General features: G+C 45.2%; 1 protein-coding gene across 1 annotated transcript in view; it reads right to left on the bottom strand.

The window, feature by feature from the left end:
- LOC144822694 (ATP-dependent 6-phosphofructokinase, liver type) overlaps nt 1-26,145 on the bottom strand; it is a 312,409-nt gene that overhangs the window by 218,424 nt on the left and 67,840 nt on the right. The window contains exons 3-6 of the mRNA XM_078680480.1: nt 18,465-18,542; nt 12,394-12,583; nt 9,058-9,223; nt 5,468-5,512 (exon numbers count right to left, since the gene is read on the bottom strand). Of these exons, the coding sequence (XP_078536606.1) occupies nt 5,468-5,512; nt 9,058-9,223; nt 12,394-12,583; nt 18,465-18,542 (479 nt within the window). The remainder of the gene's footprint in view (nt 1-5,467; nt 5,513-9,057; nt 9,224-12,393; nt 12,584-18,464; nt 18,543-26,145) is intronic.

Genomic DNA, 26,145 nt, shown 5'->3' with positions numbered 1-26,145 from the left:
CTAAGATACCTCTGGTCTCCTCCATGACTGCCAGCAAGGCAGACTCCGTCCCATGCTTGGGGCGGAATACCGTTTGCGAAGGGTCAAGCAGCAAGTTGTTTTCTAGGAAATTTGTCAATACACAATTAACGTGTTTCTCTAGAATCTTGCTGAGCCAAGGGAGGAGGGAAATAGGACGGTAATTACTAAGATTGTGAGGGTCCATATTGGGCTTCTTTTTGAGCGCCCGCACCTTGGGACCATGTTGGTAGAAAGTGAGGCGTTTAATAACTCCAGTATGACTGGAAGAATTATATGACTAACGGCCATCAGAGACCTCGGGGGGGCTGGATGGCTTGGAGAGCACGATTTTACTTGCATCATTAACGTGGCAAGTAGGTCAGAATGTAGTCGAGGGAGCTCCACCAACAAAGGGGGACAGTTGTCCAAGGTGTCCTTCTCAAAATTCACCCGGGCTTCCACTGGAGCATTAACATCAGTGGTTGAAAATGAGGAGTAGATAAGATCAACTTTGTTGAAAAAGAAGTCCGCTAAAGCATTGCAACGAGTGTGTGAGTCCTCATTGTCTGCGGGGGCCTGGGGTAGTGTGGTGAGACTTTTTACGATCTTATAAATCTCCTTGGAGTTAGAACTGGCTTCGGAGATTTTCTGTGTGTAATACAATGCTTGCGCACTCTTTATTGCCTTTTTATAATCACTGATAGAGTTTCTGTGCAGAGTTTTGTCTAGCTCAGAGTAGCTTGAGCGCTATTTCCGCTCCAGCCTCTTGCACTTACGTTTAATATTCCTGAGCTCCTCAGAGTACCATGGAGCCGAAGTCCTAGATCTTTTTAGGGAGGTTTTCCTGATAGGGAGGATGATGTTCAATGACTTAGTAATCCAGTTGTTGAATTCGTCATTGGCAACCGCAGGATCGGAACTAACAGATGGTTTTGTGGCTTGTAGTTCGTTGACCCACTTATCTAGTGGGAGTTTGGACCAATTCCGGACAGCCCGTGACCCTAGGGTCAGTACAGGAGGCTTAGGGATATTCCAGATGAAAGGGACTAACCAATGGTCGGTCCACGGGAGCGCAATCGGGGATTCTACCTTTAGATCAAGACAATTTGCCTTCCATTGTGCATGTTGGAGCAGTAACCTTTTGTTGCAGGGTTTAGTATATTACAGATATCCTGTGTTTCAATAGAGAACCCCCTCTTAAGGCTCACAGATGACGTAACAGGAGAGTCATGATTAAAGACAGCCTCAGGCACTGTTGGAACAAGCCTTGCAATGACGGGTGCTGCATGTCAATCCCACAGGGAGATCTCTTCACTGGCTTATTAAAGGCATGAAGAGCGATTCTCTGACGAATGGTTACATGCTGCCAACTGAAGCTAAGACACGTACTCAAGATCGGATTACCTTCCAGGGCTCTATATGCTTCCCTGTCTGGGCCTAGCAGAGATTGAGGACATAGGCCAGGAGGCTGAGCAAAGGTAGGCCTGGACTGTCTTTTCTAGGCTGCCCTTCTTGACCATTTTCCAGGCACATTTTGGTTTCTTTAAGAATCAAGTAATGGGGCACAGCAACTCTCCCTTGATGTTATCTAATGCCTCTCTTCCTTTGTGCCTCATCACACCCCTCTCACAGGTCCACCAGTTTAGTGGAAAACACACAGAAATATTGAAGTAGTAGCTGTAAATTAGGTTTCTACAGTCCTGCAACTGGCATTTTAACTGGCATTTTTTTTTACTTGCAAAGCAACCTAAATATTTTAGCATCAGTGCTTTGAATTCATTCCCCTTCCCATTATTTTCTTTATTTTATGTAACATTGCTGCCATTATTTGGTTTAAATTTTAATGACATGCTGTGACAGTGGGATTATTGAGGCCTAGTATCAGTGGCGTCTGGAGACATTTGAAAGTGGTGTGCATACAAGTTTGGTATGACTTTTATATAGTGGGCAACCGAGGTAAGCTTAATGGATAAATGTGTGGTCCAGGCTGGATCCTACTCCAGAAGAAAAAAAATCTGTCCATCTTCAACTACCTCTTTTCTCTTCAGCACCCTCTTTTCACCTTCCACGAACGCACTTCCTTGCATCTCTCTCACTTCACGACAGCCAAACATACACTGCATGCGCATTTAAGCAATTTATTTTACTTTGCACTGTGAATATTTTGCCATCTGTGCACCCTCTTCACAAACATTTTCACAAAAATGCAATTACAACTGGAATACAAGACCATTGTTATGTGCGCTCTGCAGAGAGGTCAGCCCACTGACAGGCACTTTGCTTTGGCTTCTGTGTCCGAGCTCTCAATCAAAGCCCCTCATATACACATGCACAGAAATAAATACAGAAAAACACAACTTGATTAAATAGCTAATTCTCGAAGGAGGCAAGATTAAGTCAAACTTGAAATAAGAGAGGAACCAAATCGCTGATATGCTTTGCCTTAACATTTTTAACACTCATTGCTCATAAATCAATCCATGTTTTTGGCATTAATGTTGTTAAGGGCATGAAGATCGGGCCAGTTTTAATGTCATACAGCACATAACTGTCTATTGTAAGCACATATCCTGTCTTTGCCCTTCACTCGGATATTTGTATCAACTTCACAGGGGAATAAGAACACGGGCCTGCTCGCCCTTTGCATCCATTTCACAGGAGAACAAATGCTGCAGCTCCACTACTAACGGAGCCAGTGAAGTGCAGCCAGGGCCTGGGGTGTCGCAGTGGGGAAGGTTAGCATGGCGAGGGGTCTCATAAGAAAATACATAATAGAAGATTAGCATTCTAACCCTTGCCATTAACAAAGAGAAGGCACCAAAACACATGTGCACCGCGCTTGCTTCCATTCTTAAATGGGACTAATGTGAAAGGGGGAGATCCATGTCTGTGAATGATGGACGGCTGCTCTCACACAGGGAGGGAGACTCCAAAGCCCCAAACCATGATGCTGACAGTGTCATTGGCCTATAGAGAATACTGCTAAAGACTACAATGGCAATGATTCATTATGAAGGTCTTTAGAACAGTAAGCCCGGTGTCGTGTGTCACAGGTTAGAAAGTTGATTTACTGCCTGGCTTCAGTCCCCCGATTCAGAGCGAGGAAGGGCCGGCTGTCTGGGACAGACAGACCAGACTTAAATAAACCAATTTGTTTAGAGATACGGTCGGATCTCTAAATAGATCGATCCATTTAATATTTGTACAGGAATGTGAAGGAAATAATTTCAGTGAGGCGCCGCCCCGGAGCCCTGATGGAAAAACCGCTCTTGCCTAGCATACTTTAAACCTTTAGTTAAGGGACGTCTGATAGGGTTTGTATGTTGTTTGTTTGATTTCTGCTAAGAAGCAGGGAATCACCTTCAGCACATTTTTCCAATCGGTCTGCAGAGTACTTCTAATCACATTTGAAAGATATGTTCCTGTTCTGCCCACCAAACATGCATAAATTGTGATTAGACTACTTTAGCTCCTTGTTAATAATTCTGTCAGATAGCTCAGTTGGCTGTTATTCGCACTACAAATATTCAGTGTAGAGTGCTGGTGCCCATTTCAAATTCCTGACAGAAAACTCAGTGGGTATATTCAACTATGGCAGAAGAAGGAAGGGGTGTTTACAAGCAGATCACGTTTTAATGCCAACAGGTTAATACTTCTGCAGCAAAGAATCACTGTTGGTCACACTTTTCAATCATAATGAGTTACTTAAATGGGTGAGTGCACCGGGTGCACACCTTTGTGTGTCTCCAATGGGTCTCCGCACTCCCACAGTGATCAACTGGCCTGTCAGGTACGATAGCACCGAAGATATGCCAGCTCCCGTCACAACCCACGGAACAAAAAAAATAAATGACTAAATCATCCTATACCTTGGGCCTTTCAAGCTGACCCATCTAGGGGAAACAGACTGCCCGATAGGCCAGTCTAACGTGGCTTCCTAGATTAGTGAGCTGGGTCCCTTCCAGCAGCATTGAGAGGTAGGCTGTATTTAAAAAAAAAAATTAAAAACACAAGCCTCTTGCATGTTGCAAATGTATTTATGTTAGAACAACCCGCATTCTGGAAATTAATAAAATACATAATTCAAATACTGCGCTAGGTAGACTAGAGAGCTGTGTGATTATTCCTTGGGTCGGACTCTAATTTTGAGTGATCCCAAACAGCCCAAACCAAGCCCGATCCAGATATTTAACAAAAGCCTTGTTTGGCTTGCCAACCTCTACACTGGCCACAGGCCCAAGGCGAAGTCTGTGACATGACTAACATTTGCCCCCTACTTTTCTGCACTGTAAAAACACGTGTTACTTATTCAGTAATCTGATTAAAAGGTTTTTATAGCATTTGCCTTCCATCACGTACTCCGTCAAACAGAATATAGACTTTGATGATATGAAATTTAAATCAAGAGTAAAGAACATTTTCAATACAGTGAGGTTGAGAACCAGGCTTCACATTAGAATTAATTCTTACTGTGTTATGTGTTAGTCTTACACAAAATACATGTACTTGAGATCTCGGATGGGCACTGGTAAAGCCGTGAGTGCTGGTATTTGAATTGAATTTCACCAGGTAAAGGCATGCGTGAAGTGGAGTGAATTACACATAGAAATGCATCATTTTACCAGATAACAAAAAATAATAATTCAAAGGGCAATAACCACCTGAACACAACGAAGGACAGATGTGCTTGCTTGCGCAAGAGAATTCATGATTAGGTCTTCCACGTCACGAGGCACTGCTGACGTGCGCCACAAAATTGGGTGAACAAGAGCCACAGAGATACCCACAGTTATTATGGGCAAAACTGAAAGAAAGGGCAAAAGTTTGAGCTCCAGCAACGGATCAAACTGGTGCTTGAAGCTGGGATCTTGGCAATATTGCACACTATAAATAGTAAACCAACAAAACCCTTAGAGACTGTATGGTAAATGCCCATGAAGGTATCCAAGACCGTCCGATGAAGAGCCGTAAAAGGAGCAAAAAATAAATAATTAAGCTAAAAAAAAAAGTTTCTCTAAAGTTAAGGTTACCAAAGCAAAGCAGTGCAGAAAAAACTTGCAGGAAAATTCTACCACAAGAAATGAAAAAAAATGTATTGGACAAGAGGGAATCATTGCACCGGCCAAAGTATAGTACCAGAATAGCGGATTCAGATAAGCATCTGACAAATATATTGTGTCCTAAATATCGTTTAAAAAATATATCACCCCATTGGAGTTAGTAATAGAAAATGTATATTCATTGAGACAGTCATTTTGTAAACAATAGTTAGGACAAAATATTTATTTTTGAATATGATACTCTGTCATATAGCCCCAGGCAGAGTCAGCCCTTGTATTACACTTTAGAGAAAGAAATCCGTGCAAGTACAGAATCTGTGACTCTGACTTTTACATTATTTATCACTTGTGTTTTCTAGCTATTTTATGAAGTATGCAATTTTTATGAAAAAGTAAAATATCCTTACCCACAGTGTCTGCCCATCACTTCTAGCACAAATGTCCTCTGGTGGCTATAAAGACAAAGTGGATTTTAATGACATTTCTGGAATATCTAAAATTACATTTCATCCTAAGCCTGTTTTTACTTTTCAAAGCACAACAGGGAATTGTAAATATAGCATCCAGGTGTAATGATTTATCATAATTCCAGTTTATAACTTTTTACTAGTTTCTCATGCACTGTAAATGCCAAAACACAAGGAAGCATACGAGAACTAAGTGCTTGCAAGCAATAGAACATTGGAACATGTCAAGTACTCCTTAGTAATGCCCCTTGCACAGCACAAGTGATGAGGCTGTATGAATGATAAACAGGGACAGCTCCTCCATTATAGCAGAGAGTCGCACCACTAAAATGCCCCCAGAGGCGAAAAATAAAATGGTAATGAAATGAATTCATTACCATTTTATTTTTCTTCACCCCGTCCAGAACGAAGTGTCAGGATGGGTCCTACCGAGCGGCAGCAGTGAGGAGTGGTGGGCAGAGGGCTGCCTGTGCACTGTTTAAAGTGTGCATGTCCCTTTGGCCGGACATCCTGCGATGCCCAGCCAGAACATGCCACTTTAAGCAACCTCTCAACCCCAACTGGGTTGAGAGCACTGACAGAGGCCGCTCCCGCCAATCCTGATGCTTCTATCATGCTGGTTAACAGAATGAGAGAAGCACCAGGCTTGGTTAAGGAAGTTGGCTGAGGCCATGGTGTCACAGAGAAGAGGAGGATCAGAGCCAGGAGGACGGCTGCTGCACATTAAGCAACTTTTTGTTTTAGTTATTCAATTTTTAAGAAATATACATGCTTGGTATTTTCCTTTGTGGAATCCAAATGGAACATGGACGATCGCACTTCTATTTACACATGGTAATCAAGGTAAATGAAGTTTGTGTGTGCCTATTTGTGAACCCTCCTGAGTTTGAGGGTGAAATCATGTAGAGAACAAGCGCTGTCTCCCGTAAGAGTAGCGTCCCCAATGGCCACACCTTTCAATACATTTCAAATGAATTCCAAAAGTTTCTGTGTTGTTTGTTCATGAAGTTGTATTTTTATTGTTTCAGCTTGATACTATTGATTCTATAGTATACATGACTTGCATAATTATTAATTCATTTCTGCCCAATGTATTTAGGGCTTAACCCTTCATCTGGGGACTATTTTGCGGTAGCTTTCGAGTGAGCGGTACTGTCACGGCAGAAGCACGTGAAGGTACCTGAAACAGTTGCATAAATCGGAACCGTCATATGGACAGTATGGTTAAAGCCGTGGTGGCGTGGTGATCACTAAAGCATTCAGGTCCGCGTGGGTTACAAAATACGCGGAGTATGGTATATACTATACCAAAATGAGGTATAGTGAGCACAGAGTCTAGTGGTACCCCAAAGGTAGGCAGTGGTGAAAGTGGATAGCACCTTACTCTCTATCAGGTATCAGTGCAATTTACATGAGCACCAGTTTTGTTACAGAAGGACACATTCATTTTTGTTAGGCCCGGAGAAATTCAACATTGGTTTCCTATTGATAGGCATTTCTAATTTGTCTTTGCAGGTCCCAGTAATGATGGTGTCCGGAGGTCTGTGCTAATGTGGGAGTGGGTTGCTATAGGTATTTTTAGCTGCGCCTAGAGTTGACTAATTACTAGTGATACACGAGGCACAGTAGTGCCTTGATCAAACATACCCAAGTGATAACTCTATTCCTATTACTTTCTAATCAATTTTCTTTGCACACTTAATACTTCGCTACAGAAAATGTGATAGTCCTTTACAAACCGTTGAAGACTACAGAGCAACGCATTCAGCGGCAATGGCTCTCAAGGAAATTTCCCATTACCAAGCTAAATTAAGCTATTTTGAGTGCAATTGGCAATGTCAATATTACACAAGGAACAGAGCAACCTATTGTCGCTTCAGAGAACTTACCTCTGCTGTTGCTATTAACTCAAACATTCTCTCCAGAACTGCACATACCCCTCCTTAAAATGTTTCTGTCTTCAGTAGGTTTTCTTGTGCACCTTTTGAACTGACATACTGCTCTACTCCTATCAGAGTACCATATTAGTTGAATTCGTTTCTAGTCTCATCTTGGGACAAAATGGCATCCACTTATTTGAAAACCGTACCAAAACTGGACTTGGATTAGCAGCACGGCTCAACTTCCAGCTTTAAGGGATTCATGCCCTCTCAAAAAAATAGACAGCATTGTGATGTTACCAGACCATACTTACATCATCTAAGGAATCGTTTACTTCTCATTCGTATGAGAGGACCTAATATTTTAAATGCTGTAGTCCCAATATAAATATAAAGCTATGCTGTCTTACTGCCAGAATTTGGCAAAATGAAACACAAATGTAGGTTAACAAAAACAATATTTTGTGAAAGACGGCTATGATGCCTTGGAAAAAACAAAAGTTACAGGGACATTAGGCTCAGATTTAATTTGTACAAAACCATAGAAATTCAGCAGTTATAGTTACCTGAGCTAGCTATAACTTACACTCTCGCGATGCACTGCTTATGACTTCAAATATTACACAAACTCAGCATTCCCGCTGTGTGGGACTTACGGGAGGTAACAGGAGGGGTTCTTTGCTCCCAAGGACCCTCAGCATCCAAGCAGACTTCATCCCCCAACCAGTAGTGCACCAGAAGGAGAGTTTGCAGAGTGGTGGAGAAAGGATGCGTGGCCTCCCATGAGCTCTCAGCAATCGCGCAGTGTGTGACTTACTGGAGGTAACAGGAGGGGTTTGAGGCCCCGCCGGACCCTCAGCAAAGGGACTTCATTCCCCAACCAGTAGTGCCCCGGGCTGATTTCAGTCCCAGGGACCGCATCTCCCGGGCCCAGACTCTTTATTCTGGGTGGCTCCAGACCATCCAGTGACCTTTGCTGGGGACCGCAGAGGGAGCCTCAAGGCCCCTGCTGTCCCTGCTGGCTCCCCGCCTCATGAAGGAGCAGGCATTGCTCCGACAGACAGGGGGCTGCTGAAAGGCAGTTCCCTGTCTGTCATAGAAAATGTTCTCATGTGTTTCCCTGCACACAAATTTGTGTGCAGAGAAACAGATAAAAACTTTACTTTCTGCAAACCGGAGCGGTTTGACAGCTCCGGCTTGCCGAAAGCGGAGTTATGCTCGCTTTTGTTTGGTGGGAGCTGTCAGATTCCACAAAGCAAAAGCAAACAGCTCCCTCCCGAGGGGGGGCACCTCTGGAAGTACCAGGTGCAAGCTTGGGGGAGGGGTGAGGGGGCTTCAGTCCCTAGGGCCATCCATGGCTCCACAAGGGGTGGCTGCGTGCCCCACCTCCCCCCAAACAGCTTACAATTTTGCCCTGTGAGGTGGTGATTCCCAGGACCAGGGGTCTGCGATGGACTCCCTACATTTATTTCAACCCCGGAGAGCATATCAGAAGTGTAAAGGCTGTTTACTTCGACAGCAGAAATCATTGTGAAGCAATGGGCATAATATAAAGCTTGTGTCAAACAATAAAAGGATATTAGTGTAAACCATCATTAAAAAATATGCAAAATAACATGTTTTTAAATGTAAAGAAAAATGCACCCTTACCTCTGGGCCGTAGTGGCAATTGCATCAATAACTTCCATGATTCTGTGCAGTGCAGAGTCTGTGCCAATGGTCATGTCGGTGCCACAAAAGTCATTGTCGATAGATCCCACAAGTCCAACTATGTTTAGGTGTGAGTATTTTTCAGCTACATCTTTTGTAATTTTTTCTGCATGATTATAAAAACAAAAAACAAGAAAATAAATATCAACTAAGGATTTATTAACAGAGATACAGAAATAAGCGTTCTATACAATGTACACTAATCAAAAAGAATGACAGATTAAAATAAAAGGAATCACAGCAACAATCAATGCTAATAGCCTTAGGAGAAATAAAAGTAATTTAGATAAAACTGACTAGACGTTCTGTAAATAAAAATTGTTTAACTATTCAGGTTTGCTTCAACTGAGCTCTTTAAGACGAGCCTGGGCAGCGCATGTGCTGCTCTGCGAGGCATGCTGTATTCAGGTATGAACTTGAAGCTCCGCACACTCTCCGCCCATAATTTTCATTGGCTTGTGTCATAGTCCTTTATAAACCGTGGCTTTTCATTGGTCTATAGGCTTCATAGTCCCTCCTTAGTGCTCCCTAGTCTCATCTTGTAACCTCCCATAAGGATCGGCCCCTTACTTGTGTTATTACTCAGTAGGCTTCAATTACAGCCTCCGAGCACTATTTCTTTAAATGGTGTTCACCTGCATGCTATTGCAGGCAAGACACGCTCTCTCCTAACGCATTATTTTTTTTTTAATAGCAGGGTACGCCACAGTGGCAGCAGTGCCTTTGTTTTATTTGCAGCAACGAAAGCAGCCGCATGTTTTTCCCCTATTTATTCACTTTTTTTTTAGTTTGGAAGCGCCCCATGCTGCGCTTTCACATTAATGGGAGCCACATCCCTTTCTTTAGACAAGCCGTGTTTAAAGAAAGGTATTAAAGCGAAACCGCGGCATGGGGCACTTTTACAAAACAAAGCATTTGTTTTTCAACTTGACAAATGCTTTTTTTTTGTAAAAGCACCACATACTGTGCTTTCACTTTAAAGGCGGGCGAAGACCTTTCTTTAGATGCGGGGCGTCTAAAGAAGGTGGTGTGGCCACTATTATTGGGATGCTTTTACAAAAAAAGTATTTGCAATGCAATAGGTCTTGCATTAGCGAGAGTTTAAGCTATAGTCATTTGCAAACGCGAGACCTATAGCGCTGCAAATGCTTGTTTAAGACACTAGTGATCCGTTGATAAAGATGCCTGGCACATATGAATGACTAAGGATTCAGAAGGTGATTATATCCCAGGACTAAATATAGTGCAATTTACATTTACCTTCTAAGACAGTTATTTTTATATAGTGCTTCATTTCACATTTCTAAATGCTGTTACTAACAGGTGATACTGTTATTAGATCTATAGTCTTATCTCGCAAGTTTAATGGCAAAAACAGTGACTTTGTGCAACAAGTTTTTTGTTATCCTGGGCTCATATCTCAGACAGGGCGTACTGACCTAGGCTGCGCAGCTTCGCACCTTTATCTTGTGCCTGCCAGGGGGCACTGCATTAGTTAAAGGTAGACCAGTTGCTAAAAACTGCCACTCCTCCGTCTATGGTGCAGGTGGCCCCCAGACTGCATTCAAAAGTGGGGCAGAGCTCCCCCTACAAGTGAGTGATATCTGGAGGGGTTCATAGGACCCCTCCAAGGAGGCTTCTTTGGGAGTGGTGTGTGAGTGTGAGTGCGAGTGTGAGTGTGAGTGCGTGTGCGTGTGCGTGTGTGTGTGTGTGTGTCTTTCTCTCCTTGGTGGCACACAGTCACTGACAGCTGGGCCACGTCCCAATGTGAATGGTGGAACACTGCCTCAAAATGGAGCCTGTGCTACATTCGCACACAAGGCCTGCTCTAGGGCAGTGCAATTGGTGCCTCCACACCAGGTTCTGGCTTCGGGTGGTGGGCCTGTTTAAAGTAAATTGTGTTTTAAAAGCATCTGCTGCCACGTTCCGGGCCTCCACCAATGTTCAGCCAACAATAAAAATGTCAAGATAACTTCTGTGATTAATGTTCATCCTGGAGGGAGATCAGAGTTTTGTCTAGTGGAAGTTTGGACTCTTGGAAGTTTTGATTCATCGTAGGGTAGCGCAGAGGGCTAATAGCCCTGCTAAAAACAAAATGTACCTGCAGATCACAGAGTGAATATGATGTAAATAGGTCAGTGGGTTACTGCTTTTGAGTGTGACTTCCTTTTGTTACTTGCAGTTTAGAACTTAAAATCCTAATATAGAACAGTGAGCTATTAACTGTCAAAGAACAGCATGCAAATTGCACAGTATAGATTAGAGCGTTCTGATTTTTCCCCAGTTTTTCATTATCCAAATGTTGCAAACCGGGTTCGTTTGTGTAGAAGTCAATTATTATTAAGAAGTCCCCCCAAACATGGTGTTACATTTTAAATTCTGAGTTTGTGCTTCTCCAGACAAAGTACTCTTAAACCATACTGCCTAACTGAGGATGACATGTGACTCCTACACCTTGTAGTCCTCTGTCTCATGTAACGTTTACACATGTAGTATTGATTGTCTTTGTGTAATGTGAGTGATGAGTGCTCCGACAGCCTTCACTCTTATGAGTGGCGCTTTATAACTATTTAAATGCATCTGAGAGAGAGTGGTTATGGAGACTTGAGGGGCACTGATAAAGGGTGGTAGCGAGGGAATCTGTGGTGGGGGTGGTTATTGGGGAGCACTAACAAACATTGTCTCACCGGGCGCAACCAGGACTAAAGCCAGCCCTGTGCGCACTGGCACGATCTTTATTAAAGAAGAGGCTGCACACGCCTATGCAGCCCCTTTTCTACTACAAAAGAGCTTCAAGAGTGCACAAGTCAGGCCAGGGGACGTTTGATAATACAGCCCCTGGTGTAGAATTGGTTTGTGTAGTCTTACCAAAATGTTAACAGTGTTCCTAGTCTCCAGCTCTTTATCCCACAGGAATGAGAGGAAGCAAGTATGACAAGCAATACCTTGCTTACCTGGGTGGATACTTCATACTAGGTTAAAGAGAAACCTAAGACTTTTACTGTCCTTTCGAGAGGCAACTAGTGTCTATGAAGTGGGCGAAGGCAAGTACACTTGTTCTGCCAGGATAAGAATCCCTGCCTTTGCAGCATTAGGCTACATGACAATTTCTTGTCAACCATGCCTGAAATTAATCAATACAGGTTTAGAGGGGGTCATCTCAATCTGTAGCTCTTGTGATGCTTCAGAAACTTAATATGGAACTGGCTTCACTAGCTTAGTAACATACAAACCCCACTAACTTAATAGCACCGGAATCCATTAACTTGGGTTTACCCTGTTGAACAAGATCCTCTAGAAGTTCACCCCACTCCTTTCGGAAGATGTTGGCCCCAGTTAAGCTTCCGTCTCCACCAATGACGCAAAGGTTGGTGATGCCATGCTGGACCAGGTTGAAGGCTGCTGCCAGTCTGCCTTCTCTCGTGGTGAAGGCTTTTGACCGGGCACTTCCAATAATTGTGCCTCCCTTCAAACAAAAACAAAACCAGTAAGGAAGATAGTACATCAATGAGAAAGGATTCATTAACTACGATATCAAAAAGAACAAACTGTGTTCTAGTCACTGTAAGATTAACAAACATGTTTAACGAGTTGCTTTTATGACACTTCAAGTAGGGTTACATGCATCTTGGTAAAAAGAAACATTTAATGGAAGCAGACACATTGATTTCTCACTGGGAGGGGTAATCATTTCATTTTTGTGTAAACTAGATGGTAGCAGGACAGCATTGCAACAAAACAAAATCTATATCAGAAGACCTGCTAAACCTACAACCACCACGACACAACAGAACCAAGTGATGGCAAAACACATGGGCTTGGTGGAATAGTTCCTGCTGACACAGAGGTGGATATCCATTTACGCCCTCATATATAACAAATACAAACATGCACACAATATATCGAGAGGCTTACATCCGCACCCAAAGCGACAAACCTATAAAAAACCAAATCCGCAGGACAAAAGACTGACACCATGTTCACAGACTGACAGATATCCAGGCACCCATGTACACCGACCAAATGGAATACAGGCACTCAAAACATTGGTTAACAAACACATAGGAGAAAAAGAAAACAAACAATTAGACATTTAAGAAAGGCAGAAATATGGGTAATGAGACATACAAACAGGGATGCTCATGCATGTCAAAATAGACAGACACATATACACAGACACATACAGACTAGGTGCTGTAACAGGCAACATACCCATCATCAACTGAAGGAAGGAACCCCCAGTAATGGATGTCAGCAGGGTGCAGAAGTGATGCGGGTGGTGTGGGTTTAGTCCCTTTAGAGAAGAAATCATGCGAGGTGGAAAAATGACTGTCTGGGTAACAACCACGAATACTCCTCTGCAGGCCTAGTCAACCTTTGACCTTTTTGATTCAAATATAAGTATGTTGCCCTTCAATTAATATCTGCATCACTCTATTACCAATGTGTACCACACTAGGGACTGAAAGACTGATGCATGCCAAATATAGTGTATTCAGTACCGTGCTTTGGCCTGCAAATCACTGTAATCAACTGTGTTCGTGCAGTTGCTTGCATTGTAAATGAAGACAACTCCCACAATAAATCGGTTTAAGTGAAGGCGTATAACTAGAAACAGTAATTGGAGTATGCTGGATAGCTAGTAACCCTCGTTACACTGAACTTGGTACATAATAAATTTCCAAAGTTTAACATCCTAAAAAAGTACATTTGATTTTCTTTTAAAGCAAGACGGTTACAGGTTTATTTTTTATTTTCAAGTTCTTTGAGCCTTTCATGTAACAGTATAGAACATTTTTTAAAAGATTGCACAAAGCAAATAAAACAAACTTCCAACCAATTTCAATAAAATATATAAAGCTACTGCAAATATAAAGCTACTGCTATCCCCTCTTACTGACAAACATTTTTAGGGCACTAAAAACGAGCACATCACTGTTTTAAACAGTGGATACTTGAAAACAAACAAGTAGTAGGGTGCAATGTATTGGCTTAAAAAGTGCAATAATGAATTCCATTGTCCTTGGATCATAACATAACGCGTGTATTTGAAAAGCACACGTTCAACCAAGGCTATCTTGCCGCTGAATAACAGATGGTTATTGTTACCCAACCGCACTCATTTTATTGACCTCGGAAGGATGAATGGGTGAGTGGACCCGCCGGGATTTGAACCTGTGATCATGAGGTAAAAAACAGACCCCTACAGTGGAAGCATTAATCTACTAGGCCACCAGACCCAGCTGACCAGATCACAAGATGCTAGTAACATACCCAGCATACAATAGCCACCAACAGTACAGACAGTACTTGGGGCGCTAAATCCAGTGCATACCTCAGATATAGCCATCAACCCATCAAAATGTTTTGCGCAGCAGGTGTTAGATTTAATAATAAAAATGGTCAAGGGGGGACCAGGATGAAATGTAGGGAGGAGTTTCAAAGGGACTGGGGGAAGAAGATTAAGAACTGTGCAAAGGAATTTGTCTCTTTTATGCTAAAGTAGGAAGACTGATAGCAGGTGGTGCTTAACCTCTTTAAGACTTATCAATAGATGCCTCTTTAGTGGCATCTTTAGTAAGCCACAGGGCCTGGATAATGTATGGTACATGCAAAAATGTGGTCCACTGGCAAATTATTTACAAAGAAATATATGATATTGAATAACATATTGTAATCAAGGTGCGAGAGAAAAGGAAGAGGAAGGAGCCCACATGTGAGATTTTCAAACTTATTTCAATTAATATTTTTTCAAGGGTTTTCTAGTCACGATTGCTCCAAAAGTTGCATAAAAAGTTAATCATTAAAAGTTCTCATGTGCAGTGTGATGTAGAAAAGAAGATCGATATCTAGCCTAAGGGTCTATTATACAATTTTTTACAATGGCTAACATGCCTAAACTTAGCCAATGTAATATGCCGGTTTGAAAAACAATTATCTGCTCAAAAATGATAATTCATTGCTAAGAGCCAGTGGTCACTGAATCCTAACACACCGTTCATAAGGATCTATGTATTCATTCCAGGCTTGAAAGACAATGTCGACTTTTCGACCAGACTGTTGCATATGGTGAATTACAAACTTGCACGCGCGTCTTAATCAGGACAGTAGTGAAGAACTAATATGTCAATGTATGGCAATGCAAACACAAGGTAGGTAGCAGGCTCCAACTCGAATGTACCCATAAAGGGACCCAAGGCTCCTAATGCAAAATATAAATGTAGTCCAGAGGATCTCTCAACAGTCAGCCAGTGAGCACAGGTAAACTGGGAGAACATGCGGGAAATGCAAGAATGTTTGAGCCAGTCATATTAGGCCAAGTTATTCATAGTCAAGTCAATTAAGCTTGCGTCCACAAACACAAATGAATCGGAAGGGACACTCCTTCGGTCATCCAACCGCAAATTTAAACTTTAAACAGTTCACCAATTATGTATCGCATTCGCTGAAATAGAGTAAGGTTACAGAGCCATGGGATGACAACACCAATGTGACTACATTTCCAACAAAAACAACACTTTGATCTTAACATACAGCTATGGCAAAAGCATAGAAAAGGGAACTGAATACTGTATAAGGTTACTAAATAACTGACAAAAAAAACTGGATCTCCAAAACTGAAGAGGGAGGTCCAACAGGCAACATCACAGGAAGGCTTTTGATCCTCTACCCATAATTGGGATATAATCGGCCTTCTGAGAAGCTTATGGTGTTAAAATACTTGTCCATGTACTGAAGTGGCCAATTTTAAGTGTGGACAAAGGATGGTATATGTCCATAATAAATTAATAATGCCTAAGGACCGGAGAGTCTCAAAATATGGTGGACTCGTATAAGCATTTAGACTGCCAGAATTCCAACAGAACTGTGTGCTGGCTAACCACAAGAGTGGACACTGAAAATTCTAATCATGTAGATCAGGGTTGCCAAAGCCTGTCCATGATGAGTTGACCCAGGACTTTTTTTTTTGTAAGTGATCCATAGGATTAAGATACAAGTGTCGATACTGGCTTTATGGCTTAATTTGCAATCTGTGTTTAAGTGATGTGCATATGAAACTGCAGTTAATACTACAAATAAAATGGCAATTTGTATTCCTTGGTCTATGGTCGTTTCTGCTCCTCAAATAATATTGAATTTCTTTTTTATTTAGTGCCGTACTCTGTCATTTCTAGGTGGACGGATGGAAGACTGAGATGCTCTTGCCAGGATCCAAACTTATGATCTGCAGTTCCTGGCAGTTACCCCCAAAGTAAATTATCTAAGGTAGAGGTCTGCAGTATACCTGTTGGCTTAAGAAAGCATTATGAACAGCCTACAATAGATCAAGGCCTGTCTTTAGGCTTACATCCACATATAAAGCAAGAGATGGGGCGGGGGCATCAAACAGGGCCTGGAACACAGTTTACTTTGTTTTCGAATGCCACTCAGAACAACTGGATGAGGTTGCTGCTGTCCCTCATGCCGTTAATCTATAAAATTGCACTTCTTAGAGCTAAGGTTTTCCATTTTCATTATGTGACATACACAAATAACCCTCAGGGCCTATGGATTAAATTAGTTAATTAACATTTTGTGTCTGCAACCACAGATAATTTTGACTCTTTGCCACAAACACATCATGGTCTGGCTGTGAACCGCATATGCATCAATGAATAAGATGGAATTTCCATCAAAACAGTGGCAAGATACGGTTAGCCTCTCAATTTTTTATTTCCATGAGGTCTCCCAAGAAACTAGTCACCGTTTTGTTTGTCCTTTCACAACTGAAATGGTAATATACTCTAGAGCAGTCTGGCTCCATCATCAATCCAACCTTCTTGATGAACCACACAGTGTTCCCAGATGAAACCACTGAGGAGTCATTCTCTTGCCTGTGCATTGCCGCCTTCTCCTTCACCTCCTCTTCTATGTTGTAATGTAAAGAAGAATATAGGATAACTAACCAGGGCCTTTCAGGTAAGATTTTAGGCAAAGCCCTACTCATTTTGATTCAGTGGAATGATGTTGTAATTTTCATGACTTGAGCAGGTCGGTGTACAACATTTTCAGTGCCAACTTTTGCATACACATTCCTTGGTCTTAAGCAAATCTTTGAGTGTAAAGTCATCTGGGAACATTTCTGACCTTTACATAGATATTCAGTTAGGTTTTCAGGTGTACAGCAAAGCTACAAACATCCTTGTTCTCCTGTTCCTCACTGTCTTGCCTTTCCATTGCAGCTCAATCACCAACTGAAGCCCTACACAGCTTTGCAGTGTTGAGGAGAGCACCACGCCCCAGCTCCCTAAGGCTTTCGGTGTGTGCTGGCCATTTACAAGGCCAGTTTCTCATGTACGGACTTGTCTTAGTAGTTTCTGGCACATTCACTCCCTCCATTTTAAAGGTCCTTGTGGGTTGAAGGTTCTTCTCTAGAGGACTGCAGGATGCTCAGGGTACAAGGTAGGGTGATGCATCTCTACAGCTGGAAACCCATGCAAGAGAATAGAACTCTACCTAAAACCACGCTGGGGATGGGGACTATTCGGATGAGGGACATTTAAGCACTGAAAATAATGAAGTACAAGAGGCCTGTGGAAGATCCTAAAACAATTGCTGTGGATATGCACTGCATGCCATGTAAACTCTTGAAGAAAGGATGAGATCTCCCAAGTGCTCAGGGCAACCTTTTAAAAGGTTAGTTGGACTGAAAGTATGAGTCCAATCCTAACCATAATAAACAGCCCCTGTCCAATTCAGAGATATTGTTGGTGTGGGATCCTACCAGTTCGGGACCATCCAAAAGGCATGGAGATACGAAGTGTGTAGCTAAAGCCTGAGTCTCACCTTTGTACAGTGCTCCATTTGTTAGTAGATTTGTAAATCTTGAAGTTTGAACATACACTGTTGTGTGCCTAATTGGCATGCATGGTTATCACGGCCCTCTCTATGTTGCCAAGTTCTATTGATACAGTATTCAGAAACTGTACAGATGTAAGATGTGTACATGGCTCCATCAATTTTTTAATGGATGGATGGATGTGCTAGAAGTCTGTGTGTTCAAGAAGTCTGTGTGAAAGGATGCTCAGCTCTGAGAAGCCAGCTTTTAGTGAATGTCAAATATGTGCTTCTGAGCTCAGAAACCCATTTTGAGAATCAGTTTCTGTTTTACTTAACAGCTCAGAAGAAGCAATGAATTAAACCATGATAATTTAATATCCTACTTTCCTCCTTGCCCTCCTAACTGTACTTTATTTTGAATGTTACAGCAAAAAACAACACATTTTACAGATGAAGTCCAAGTGGTTGAAATAAGTTAAAGATACTTAAAAAATAGGAAATAAAGAATATACTCGGATCTGTCTTACCAACTGGATAATGTTCGAAACACTTAGCCAGTTTGCTTGCTGAATGTTTTCTCCTCCTTCCACCAGTCCTTCATATCCCTGCAATAAGAAACAAAATGTGATGAAACAGGAATAATGGAAACAGATATCCGTGTTTGGGTAAATCAGTGGCACGTTAGGGCTTCAGTAACATCAAAACATATTTTTATTGGCATTTAACAATCACAGATAAGTAGATACAGTCATTACAACTTTCCATTCTTCCATAATACAACTATATATCACACCAACATTGAACCCGGTCCCATTGCACAGGTATCAATCCCATCATCCACAATTCACAGTTAGGGTTCATAACATGCACTTTGCATACAGAAATACTTAGCCTACCTGGCTACTGCCATACCTTAAAAATTCTACCCGCTGTAGTGTATTATTCAAACGTCATTTATCCATAAGTATCTGATTATTCAACCCATCTCGAACAGAAGCTCCAAAGGGGAGGTCTCAGTATAATAACTAGCGCTAGGTGGGCAGGGTTTCGGGGGGGCAGAGGAAGGTGGGGTCAGTCCAGTCATTAAGCCGCAATCCCACTAATCTTGAGCACAGCAGAGTGGGTAGTGGCACCGGAGAGCCTGCACCATCTCTACCCCACACCACTGCACTGGCTCACCTGGCCCGCCCCAAAATTTCTACCGCTCCCGCTGCCTGTTATTATCCCTTATGGAGGGCTGTACCACTGATCTAACTCCCAGATTACAGACGCACATCCCTCACCCAAATGAGAACCAGCTTGGCTTCCCTCTTCAACATCATGCTCCTGCTACGAGTGGTCACAGGTATCCAGGATCCCCCTCTATGGCTCCTCTTTGGGGCGCTTATACAAGCCCCTCGCCTCCTCCCTTGCAAGGCTCTCCACCTGCCACATGTGTCACGTCATGCTTCCAGGCCTCCACCACTGGACCAGTAGCGGACTTCCAAGCCATGGCTATCCCTCCTCCTGGCAAGAATCAGAGCTAGATCAATGAATCTATTCCTGATCTTCCGTTTAGCCCGACAGGGGAGGAGCCCCAACAGGCAAACCCCAACAGTGGGGTGGAGTGCTTGCGCCAGCTTTGTACCACTATGTCTTCCAGCCTCAACCCCTCCAACCATTAGGCAACCCACTGCAGCTCGGAGGTTATGAAGTATAATTCTAAGTTTGGTACTCCCAGCCCACCCTTCGTCTTCCCACATCCCAGACATGGTCTCTTTATAGTGAGTCCAGTTGGTGGAACTAGCAAAAAGGCACTGTAATCAGGAGGTTCATTAAAAAATACAATAAGCGTGGGAGCATGACCATCTTGGATAGGGAAATCCAAGCCATAATGGGTAATCGCAATGAGCACCAGAAGGGGACAAAAGATCTAAGAGATTGGAGTACCCTCCCAAGATGACTCTCCCGGAGATCTTCAAGGGAGTTCCGGGGGGGGGGGGGCTGGCTAGAGGGGCAGAAGAGTGAAGAGGTTATAGGAAACAAATCGGTCTTGTTTCTATTGACCTTCAAGCCCGATACGTCTTCAAATATCTCCATAAGTTCAAGGGCCGAAGCAGAGCCCGCCACAGCAGCCGCTAAAGAGATCAGGAGATCATCAGCATACAAGACAATAATATGTTCTTCTCCTCGTATAGACACCCCCATTCCCTCCCCACCCGGTCTAAACATCACAGCCAGTGAGTCAATCATCAGGGCAAACAGGAGTGGCGATAAGGGACAGCACTGTCTGGAACCTCAGAACATTCTGTATTGAAGTGATACTGTCCTACCTGTCCGACCCGCGCTGTGGGTTCCCCATAAAGCAGTTTCATCCACCGCAGCCAATCACCCCCCGACCCCCCCAAGTCCCATTCACCCGACTGTCTCAAACAGAGCCCCACCTTACGGTCTTCTCCAGGTCTATCAATAGAAAGGCCGTCTGTAGGAGGGCCTGGACCTCTGGATGGAACAGCACAGAGTACAATTTCCGCAAATTAAAGGATGTATTCCAGGAGGAGATAAACTTGTTCTGGTCCGTGTGAATTATAGTAGACAAATATGGGAGTAAACAGAGCCATGACCTTACGGAGTAGTTTGGAATCCATGTTGAGCATGGACAGTGGGCAGAAGTCTGGCATGCAGGCCCGGAGCTGTAGTCTTGAGAGTAAAATTACTACTGCGTCACGCCTAGAGTCCAGGAGCCACCCATGCCGCAAAGATTCAGCATAGAGGGCCACAAATTGAGGGACCACGCTGGGGTATAGGCAGTGTAAAATTCTGCAAGGAGGCCACCAGGGCCCTTGGTTTTCCCAGCAGCCATGCTTCTAGTAGCAGCACAGACTTCCTGCTGTGTCACCGGTCCTCCCAGCACATCCCTTGCCTGGAGGGTCCATCTCCTTAAGCTGAAATAAATTCCGGAAGTCCCACTGATCCCTCAATGAAACCGGGGGTGGTGCGCTGCACAAGCCCCTGTAATAGTAATAGTCACAGAACAGGGCATTAGTGGCTTCTGGGACATAGACAGATTCGCTGTACCCATTCCTCACGTGTGTGATCAGGGACCCATATGGTGCCGGCTGAACCAGCCACGCCAACACTCCTATACTTTTGTGAGGTACCCTCTATAGTTGTGGCATCGTAACCACTCAAGGGCCTTGCAGCAAAGCACATGCTCCTCCCGCAGACCCACTGGGTTGTCAGCCTTTGTTCCCTGTGCATTGACCAATTGGTGTAGCCGATCCTCCAGAGCCCTCAGCTCTAGAAGTAATTTCCATTGTATGCCTATTGATTTTCTTAGGCAATGTCCGCGCACCACAGTCTTAAATGCCTCCCACTCCACCAGTCCCAGGGGACGCTGATTGCACATTGTCAGAAAATAGTTGTCAATGGCGGCCCCTAGGGTTTTCATAAACATCTTCCAAAGCTCATGGATTGAGCCTCCATATGGGGATCATGGGATGAGTCCCCAGCAGCTTGAAATCGAGCAACATAGGACTATGGTCTGATATTTTATGTCCTAAATATTCCGTGTGGGGAGTGCCAAGGTCATGGGAGCACAAAAAGGCATCTAGGTGTGTGTGTAGCTGGTATATGGGCAAGTAAAAGAAGTAGTCCTTGCGTCTATATGATGCGTCCTACAAATATCCTCCAATCCCCAATGTCCCATCCAATCCTGCAACCCAGATACGGTCTGAGCCTAGGGACCTATGCCTCAGGTACCTGGGAGGAGAGGTGTATCCATTATTACATCAGGTACCATTAAAATCTCCCTCAAGAAGTACATCCACCACTGCTAGATCAGCCAATAGGGCCGAAAGCCTTTGTAGGAAAGGGATCCGATCTTGATTGGGGGCATACACGCTACAGAGGGTGACCTCCCGACCACACAGCTTTATAGTTACAAAAATGTATTGGCCATCTTTATCTGGGAGGTTTAAGGGGGATGCCTACCCTCACCCAGATCAGCAACCCCCTGGTGTACGCCGAAAAAAATGTAGCGAATATCTGTCTTCTTCATGTCCGGTGCAGTTTCTCCACCTCGCTCTGGTTAAGAAGAGCCCCTGCAGCATAGTCCCCCCACACTCCTCCAATAGGAAAATGCAAAGTCGCCCATGCATATTGTATTTTTGGATTGTAATTGCATTTATATTGCGCTTACTACCCCCGCTTTTTCGGCGAGTAGCACGCTACTCTGGCACCCATAAAGGATTAGTGGCGAATTAGTATAGCGAAAATATGAAAGTAATTTAAGTGGTGGATGAGTGTCAGTTATTTGGATTGAGAAATGAAATTAAAAAAAACAGGACGAAATGAAAAACACCCCCAAAGGTTAACTCCCCTGCCCGAGAGGGGCGTGGCGTCCCCGGCTGCAAGATGGCCACACTTTAAGTGGGCTCTTCCGGCCAAGCCAAACATCCGCTACCATCCTTCAGATAACTGCCCTTAAGCTGCCAAATTCCGTGCTCGCTAGTTGCCTTTTCTCCTGGGGCGTCATTCTGAGCGGCTTGCAGCCCCCCACGAAGTGAGGGAGCCGAGATCCGTCACCAGGCCTGAGAAGCTGTTTCTGGGCCTTGCCGCCGGCATGGCCCAGCCCGGCTCGGCCCTCCTACGTGCTGCTGATCCGGCCTCCTGGGCCAGGGGTTCGACTGAGGGACTGTGGAGGTCCCTGCGCCACTGAGTCTGGTGAGTGCTGCGGCCGCCGGGTCCCTTGCGGTTGGGCTGGGAGCCCGTGAGCAGTACCGCCCGACTCGGACCTTCCTGCGTCGCGGACACCTTATTCCCCTGCCTCTGGCACCCGCCGCGGTGGCCCGGTGTGGTCGAGTTGGGTGGCGGGGGCGGCGTGCTTCTCGCGACTCCCTGACGCATTTGTGTCCCGGCTCCCCCTGCAGGGCTGCTTGAATCATCTGGCATCCGCGATCTTCCCTGCGGCCTTTGTTGCTGATTTTCACGGCATCACTGCACTGCCCCTGCTTCCTCGTGGCCGCACCGGCCCCCACTCCTCTGGGGATTCCGGCCCTGTGCCCAGCTTGCCTTCACTGCCAGCCCAAGGTTCCCTCGCCCTGGGGCGCGACTCCCAGCTATATTTGGCCTTATTGTTCGCCCCGCACCAGCTTGGACTGCCTTCCACATTGGTTCCTCTGCCCCTGGACTGCTGGCCTCTATGCATTTTTTCGGCCCACCCTGCCGCGGAGCTTCCCGGCGCTCCCTGGCATCCTCAATCTTCTGGCCTCGTCTTTCCACGACACTCATCATCCCTGCAGAGGCCTCTACAGCTGAGCCATGAGTGTGCACGCTACACGGGGGTGCCCTCTCCCCACCTACTCCTGCCATGGCATCCGTCACTACTCATCTTCCTGCTGGCCTGCGACACAGACCCCAAATTGGGGGCCGCCTGTCCCTCTTGGCACCCTGCGTCATCGCCACTGTCTTTTTGCCACTGGATATCATGGACTGCACCTGGTGGGCCATACATACGACCCCGCTACGCCTGGCACCGTCACAATCTTGCACACCCAACGTGCACTAGCTGAATTCATGCTGGCACCGTGCCACCTCTACTATCGCCTCCCGCTGGGTCCCCTGCATTCCGCGGGCGTTTGCCACACCTCCCAGCCCGGAGTGGCGAGACCTCCTCTGGACTTTATTGTGTGTTTGTGGTCTGCCTTTACATTTTCGCGGACCCGTCGTCCCGGTGTGCGCACCCTGTGGCAAGCCCCGCCGCCCCTGTGGCCCTCTGTGACAATTTGCTCCTGGGTGACCTACACTGGGAACGCCTCTTGCATCCCGGTTATCCTCCTGCTGTTTGCTCAGCTGCTGTTGGTCCGTGACTTACCTGCTGTGATCTCTGTCACCCCTTGCTTTCTGGCTGCGCCTCCTACCTGCTTTAGGGGAAATGGGAGAACTGATCCTAAGCATCCCAAGATAACCTTTGACCAGCGCCACCCCACGCGTCAGTATGGCACAAGCTCTGATAGTGGTGACCCTGCTGCCATTATGGAGGCACCCCCCGCACGTGAAGATGATTTGAAGGCAATATGCTCTATGTCAAATCCACGGTCACAGATATTGCGGCCCAGCTGATCAAAGGTCGACCCGTCTGGACTCTGTCAAGGTCTGAGTTCTTTCTCACGACGCTCGTCTTCTGCTCGCATCCAGGGTCTCCAATGCTGAAGATGCCGCCACTCAAGATCGTCAAAAAATGCACAGATGGACAAAATACTCTACCTCATCCGGAATAAAAATGAAGATTTGGAGAGCAACCTCTGCATCAGGGTAATACCAGAGTCCACCAATATCTACAGCATGGAGGATTTTGTGGAACAGCTCGCCAGGGAACTCTTTGGCGATGTCCTCGCCCCGGTCTTCATTGTTGAGAATGCCCACCGCTCCCTCAGCCCCCGTCCTGGCCCTGGACTACCGGCTCGCCCCATCATTGCAAAAATCCTGAATTTCAGAGACTGTGATGCCATCCTGTGGGCGGTGAGAGACAAGGGTGAAATCCGCCATCAAGCCAACTTTCTTTCGTTCTATCCTGACTATACCATCGCTGTCCAGGCGGCTCGCCGTGAATTCCTAACTGCAAAGCGGATCCTCTAAAAGCACAAAGTTTCCTACTCACTGCCTATCCCGCAAAGCTGCAAGTTTGGCAGGGTTCCAAAACGCTTGTTTTCCCGGACCCTAAAGACGCCCTTGCCTTTGCCAAGGAACTTGACAGGTCGCATCGTTCTCCACCTGCTGACTCTCAGGCCTCTGCTGATAACCGCCTTAGTGATAATGATTGAACTGTTGTGTGTTAATTCTTGATTATTGCTCACAATTTGTGTGGCTCCTAGGCTTGCTTTAGGTTTGTTCAATTTGATGCTAAAGCCTCCTGGGTCTTGCCCTTTCCAGCTCATACATATGGGTTTCAGTTCTCCTGCCAATTGGTATGTTCTTGATGGTTGTCTGACATGCTTAGGGCTTGGCCACCTTGCCGTATCGGCAAGGACATATGCTGAGCGACGCCATGCCCCCATGGGATAATTCCCTCGCTTGAAAATGACCCTCCCCTTCCTAGTTGTGGGTCCCTGGGGTGGGTATGGGTGGAATCTCAGCCTGATTGGGGGGTTGGAGTGGGAGTGGGGTTGGTGGGTCCCCTGGGGTTGTTTTTTGGGTTGGTCGGGATGGGAGGTTGGGTGGGATGGGAGGCTGGGCTAGGGGTTTCTGGGGATTGTTGCTTCTTATTGGGGCTTTGTGGTTTGTTCTCGCACGGATCTACTCTATTTACTCTTTCACAACATGCCTTTATTGTTTTGCATTTTTGTATGGTGCACCGAATGTCTTCAGGGCAATGTCATTTTCATGCATTCTCTTTGCTTGTTCCTCAACCACTTGCACTATGAAGATCTCATTTGCGCCCTCCTGCGGGGCCCTTTTTGCATTATGGGTATGACACATTTTTGCGCCTCCATGCTTCTTGCACTGATCATATTCCTGCTCATTTTGCGCCAGCACCACTCGCACCGCCACTTCCCTTTCGTTGACTTGTTTATTATCCTTCCTCCCTGCATGGCGCTCTGACGGACAGTTTGGACCTGGAATGTCCGGGGGCTTAACGACCACCATAAGGCGCGTCTGGTCCACGCCCACCTCATTCGCCATAGGGTGGGCATCTGTCTCCTACAGGAAACCCATCTCATGCCCACCATGTCCTCACGGCTCCTCTACCGACACTGGAGTGAGATTCATTCCTCTTACTATTCTAATTATTCCCAGGGGTGTCCATCCTGTTACGTAAGGGGCTACACTGGCAGATCTCACAGGTGGTGGTTGACCCTGGGGGTCGCTTTGCGATTCTCCAAGGCACTCTTCATGCCCAGCCTCTGATACTTGCCGCCCTTTATGGTCCCAACTGTGATGACCCGGATTTTTTCGCACAAGCTTGGCACCACATTTCTGCTCTCGGCCCTGCTGCGCCCCTCTGGGGTTGAAACTTTATTAGAACGCTTTCCCCTTCTCTTGACCGGTCCGGTCCCCCGCACCCTTCACCTGCGTGCCACTTCCCTCCTCCATTCTATTCTTGCTGACAATTCCTTGTACGACACATGGCGTCACACTCACCCCGACATGCGTACCTGTGTCACTGGCTCCCGTGGCTGCTGGTCCCGCTTGGACCTCTGGATTACTACCGCGGACGCTCTGGCTTGG

The sequence above is a fragment of the Lissotriton helveticus genome, chromosome 3_1 (genome assembly GCF_964261635.1).
Source record: "Lissotriton helveticus chromosome 3_1, aLisHel1.1, whole genome shotgun sequence".
Classification (NCBI taxonomy): domain Eukaryota; kingdom Metazoa; phylum Chordata; class Amphibia; order Caudata; family Salamandridae; genus Lissotriton; species Lissotriton helveticus.
This window is presented reverse-complemented; position numbering and strand designations above follow the sequence as displayed.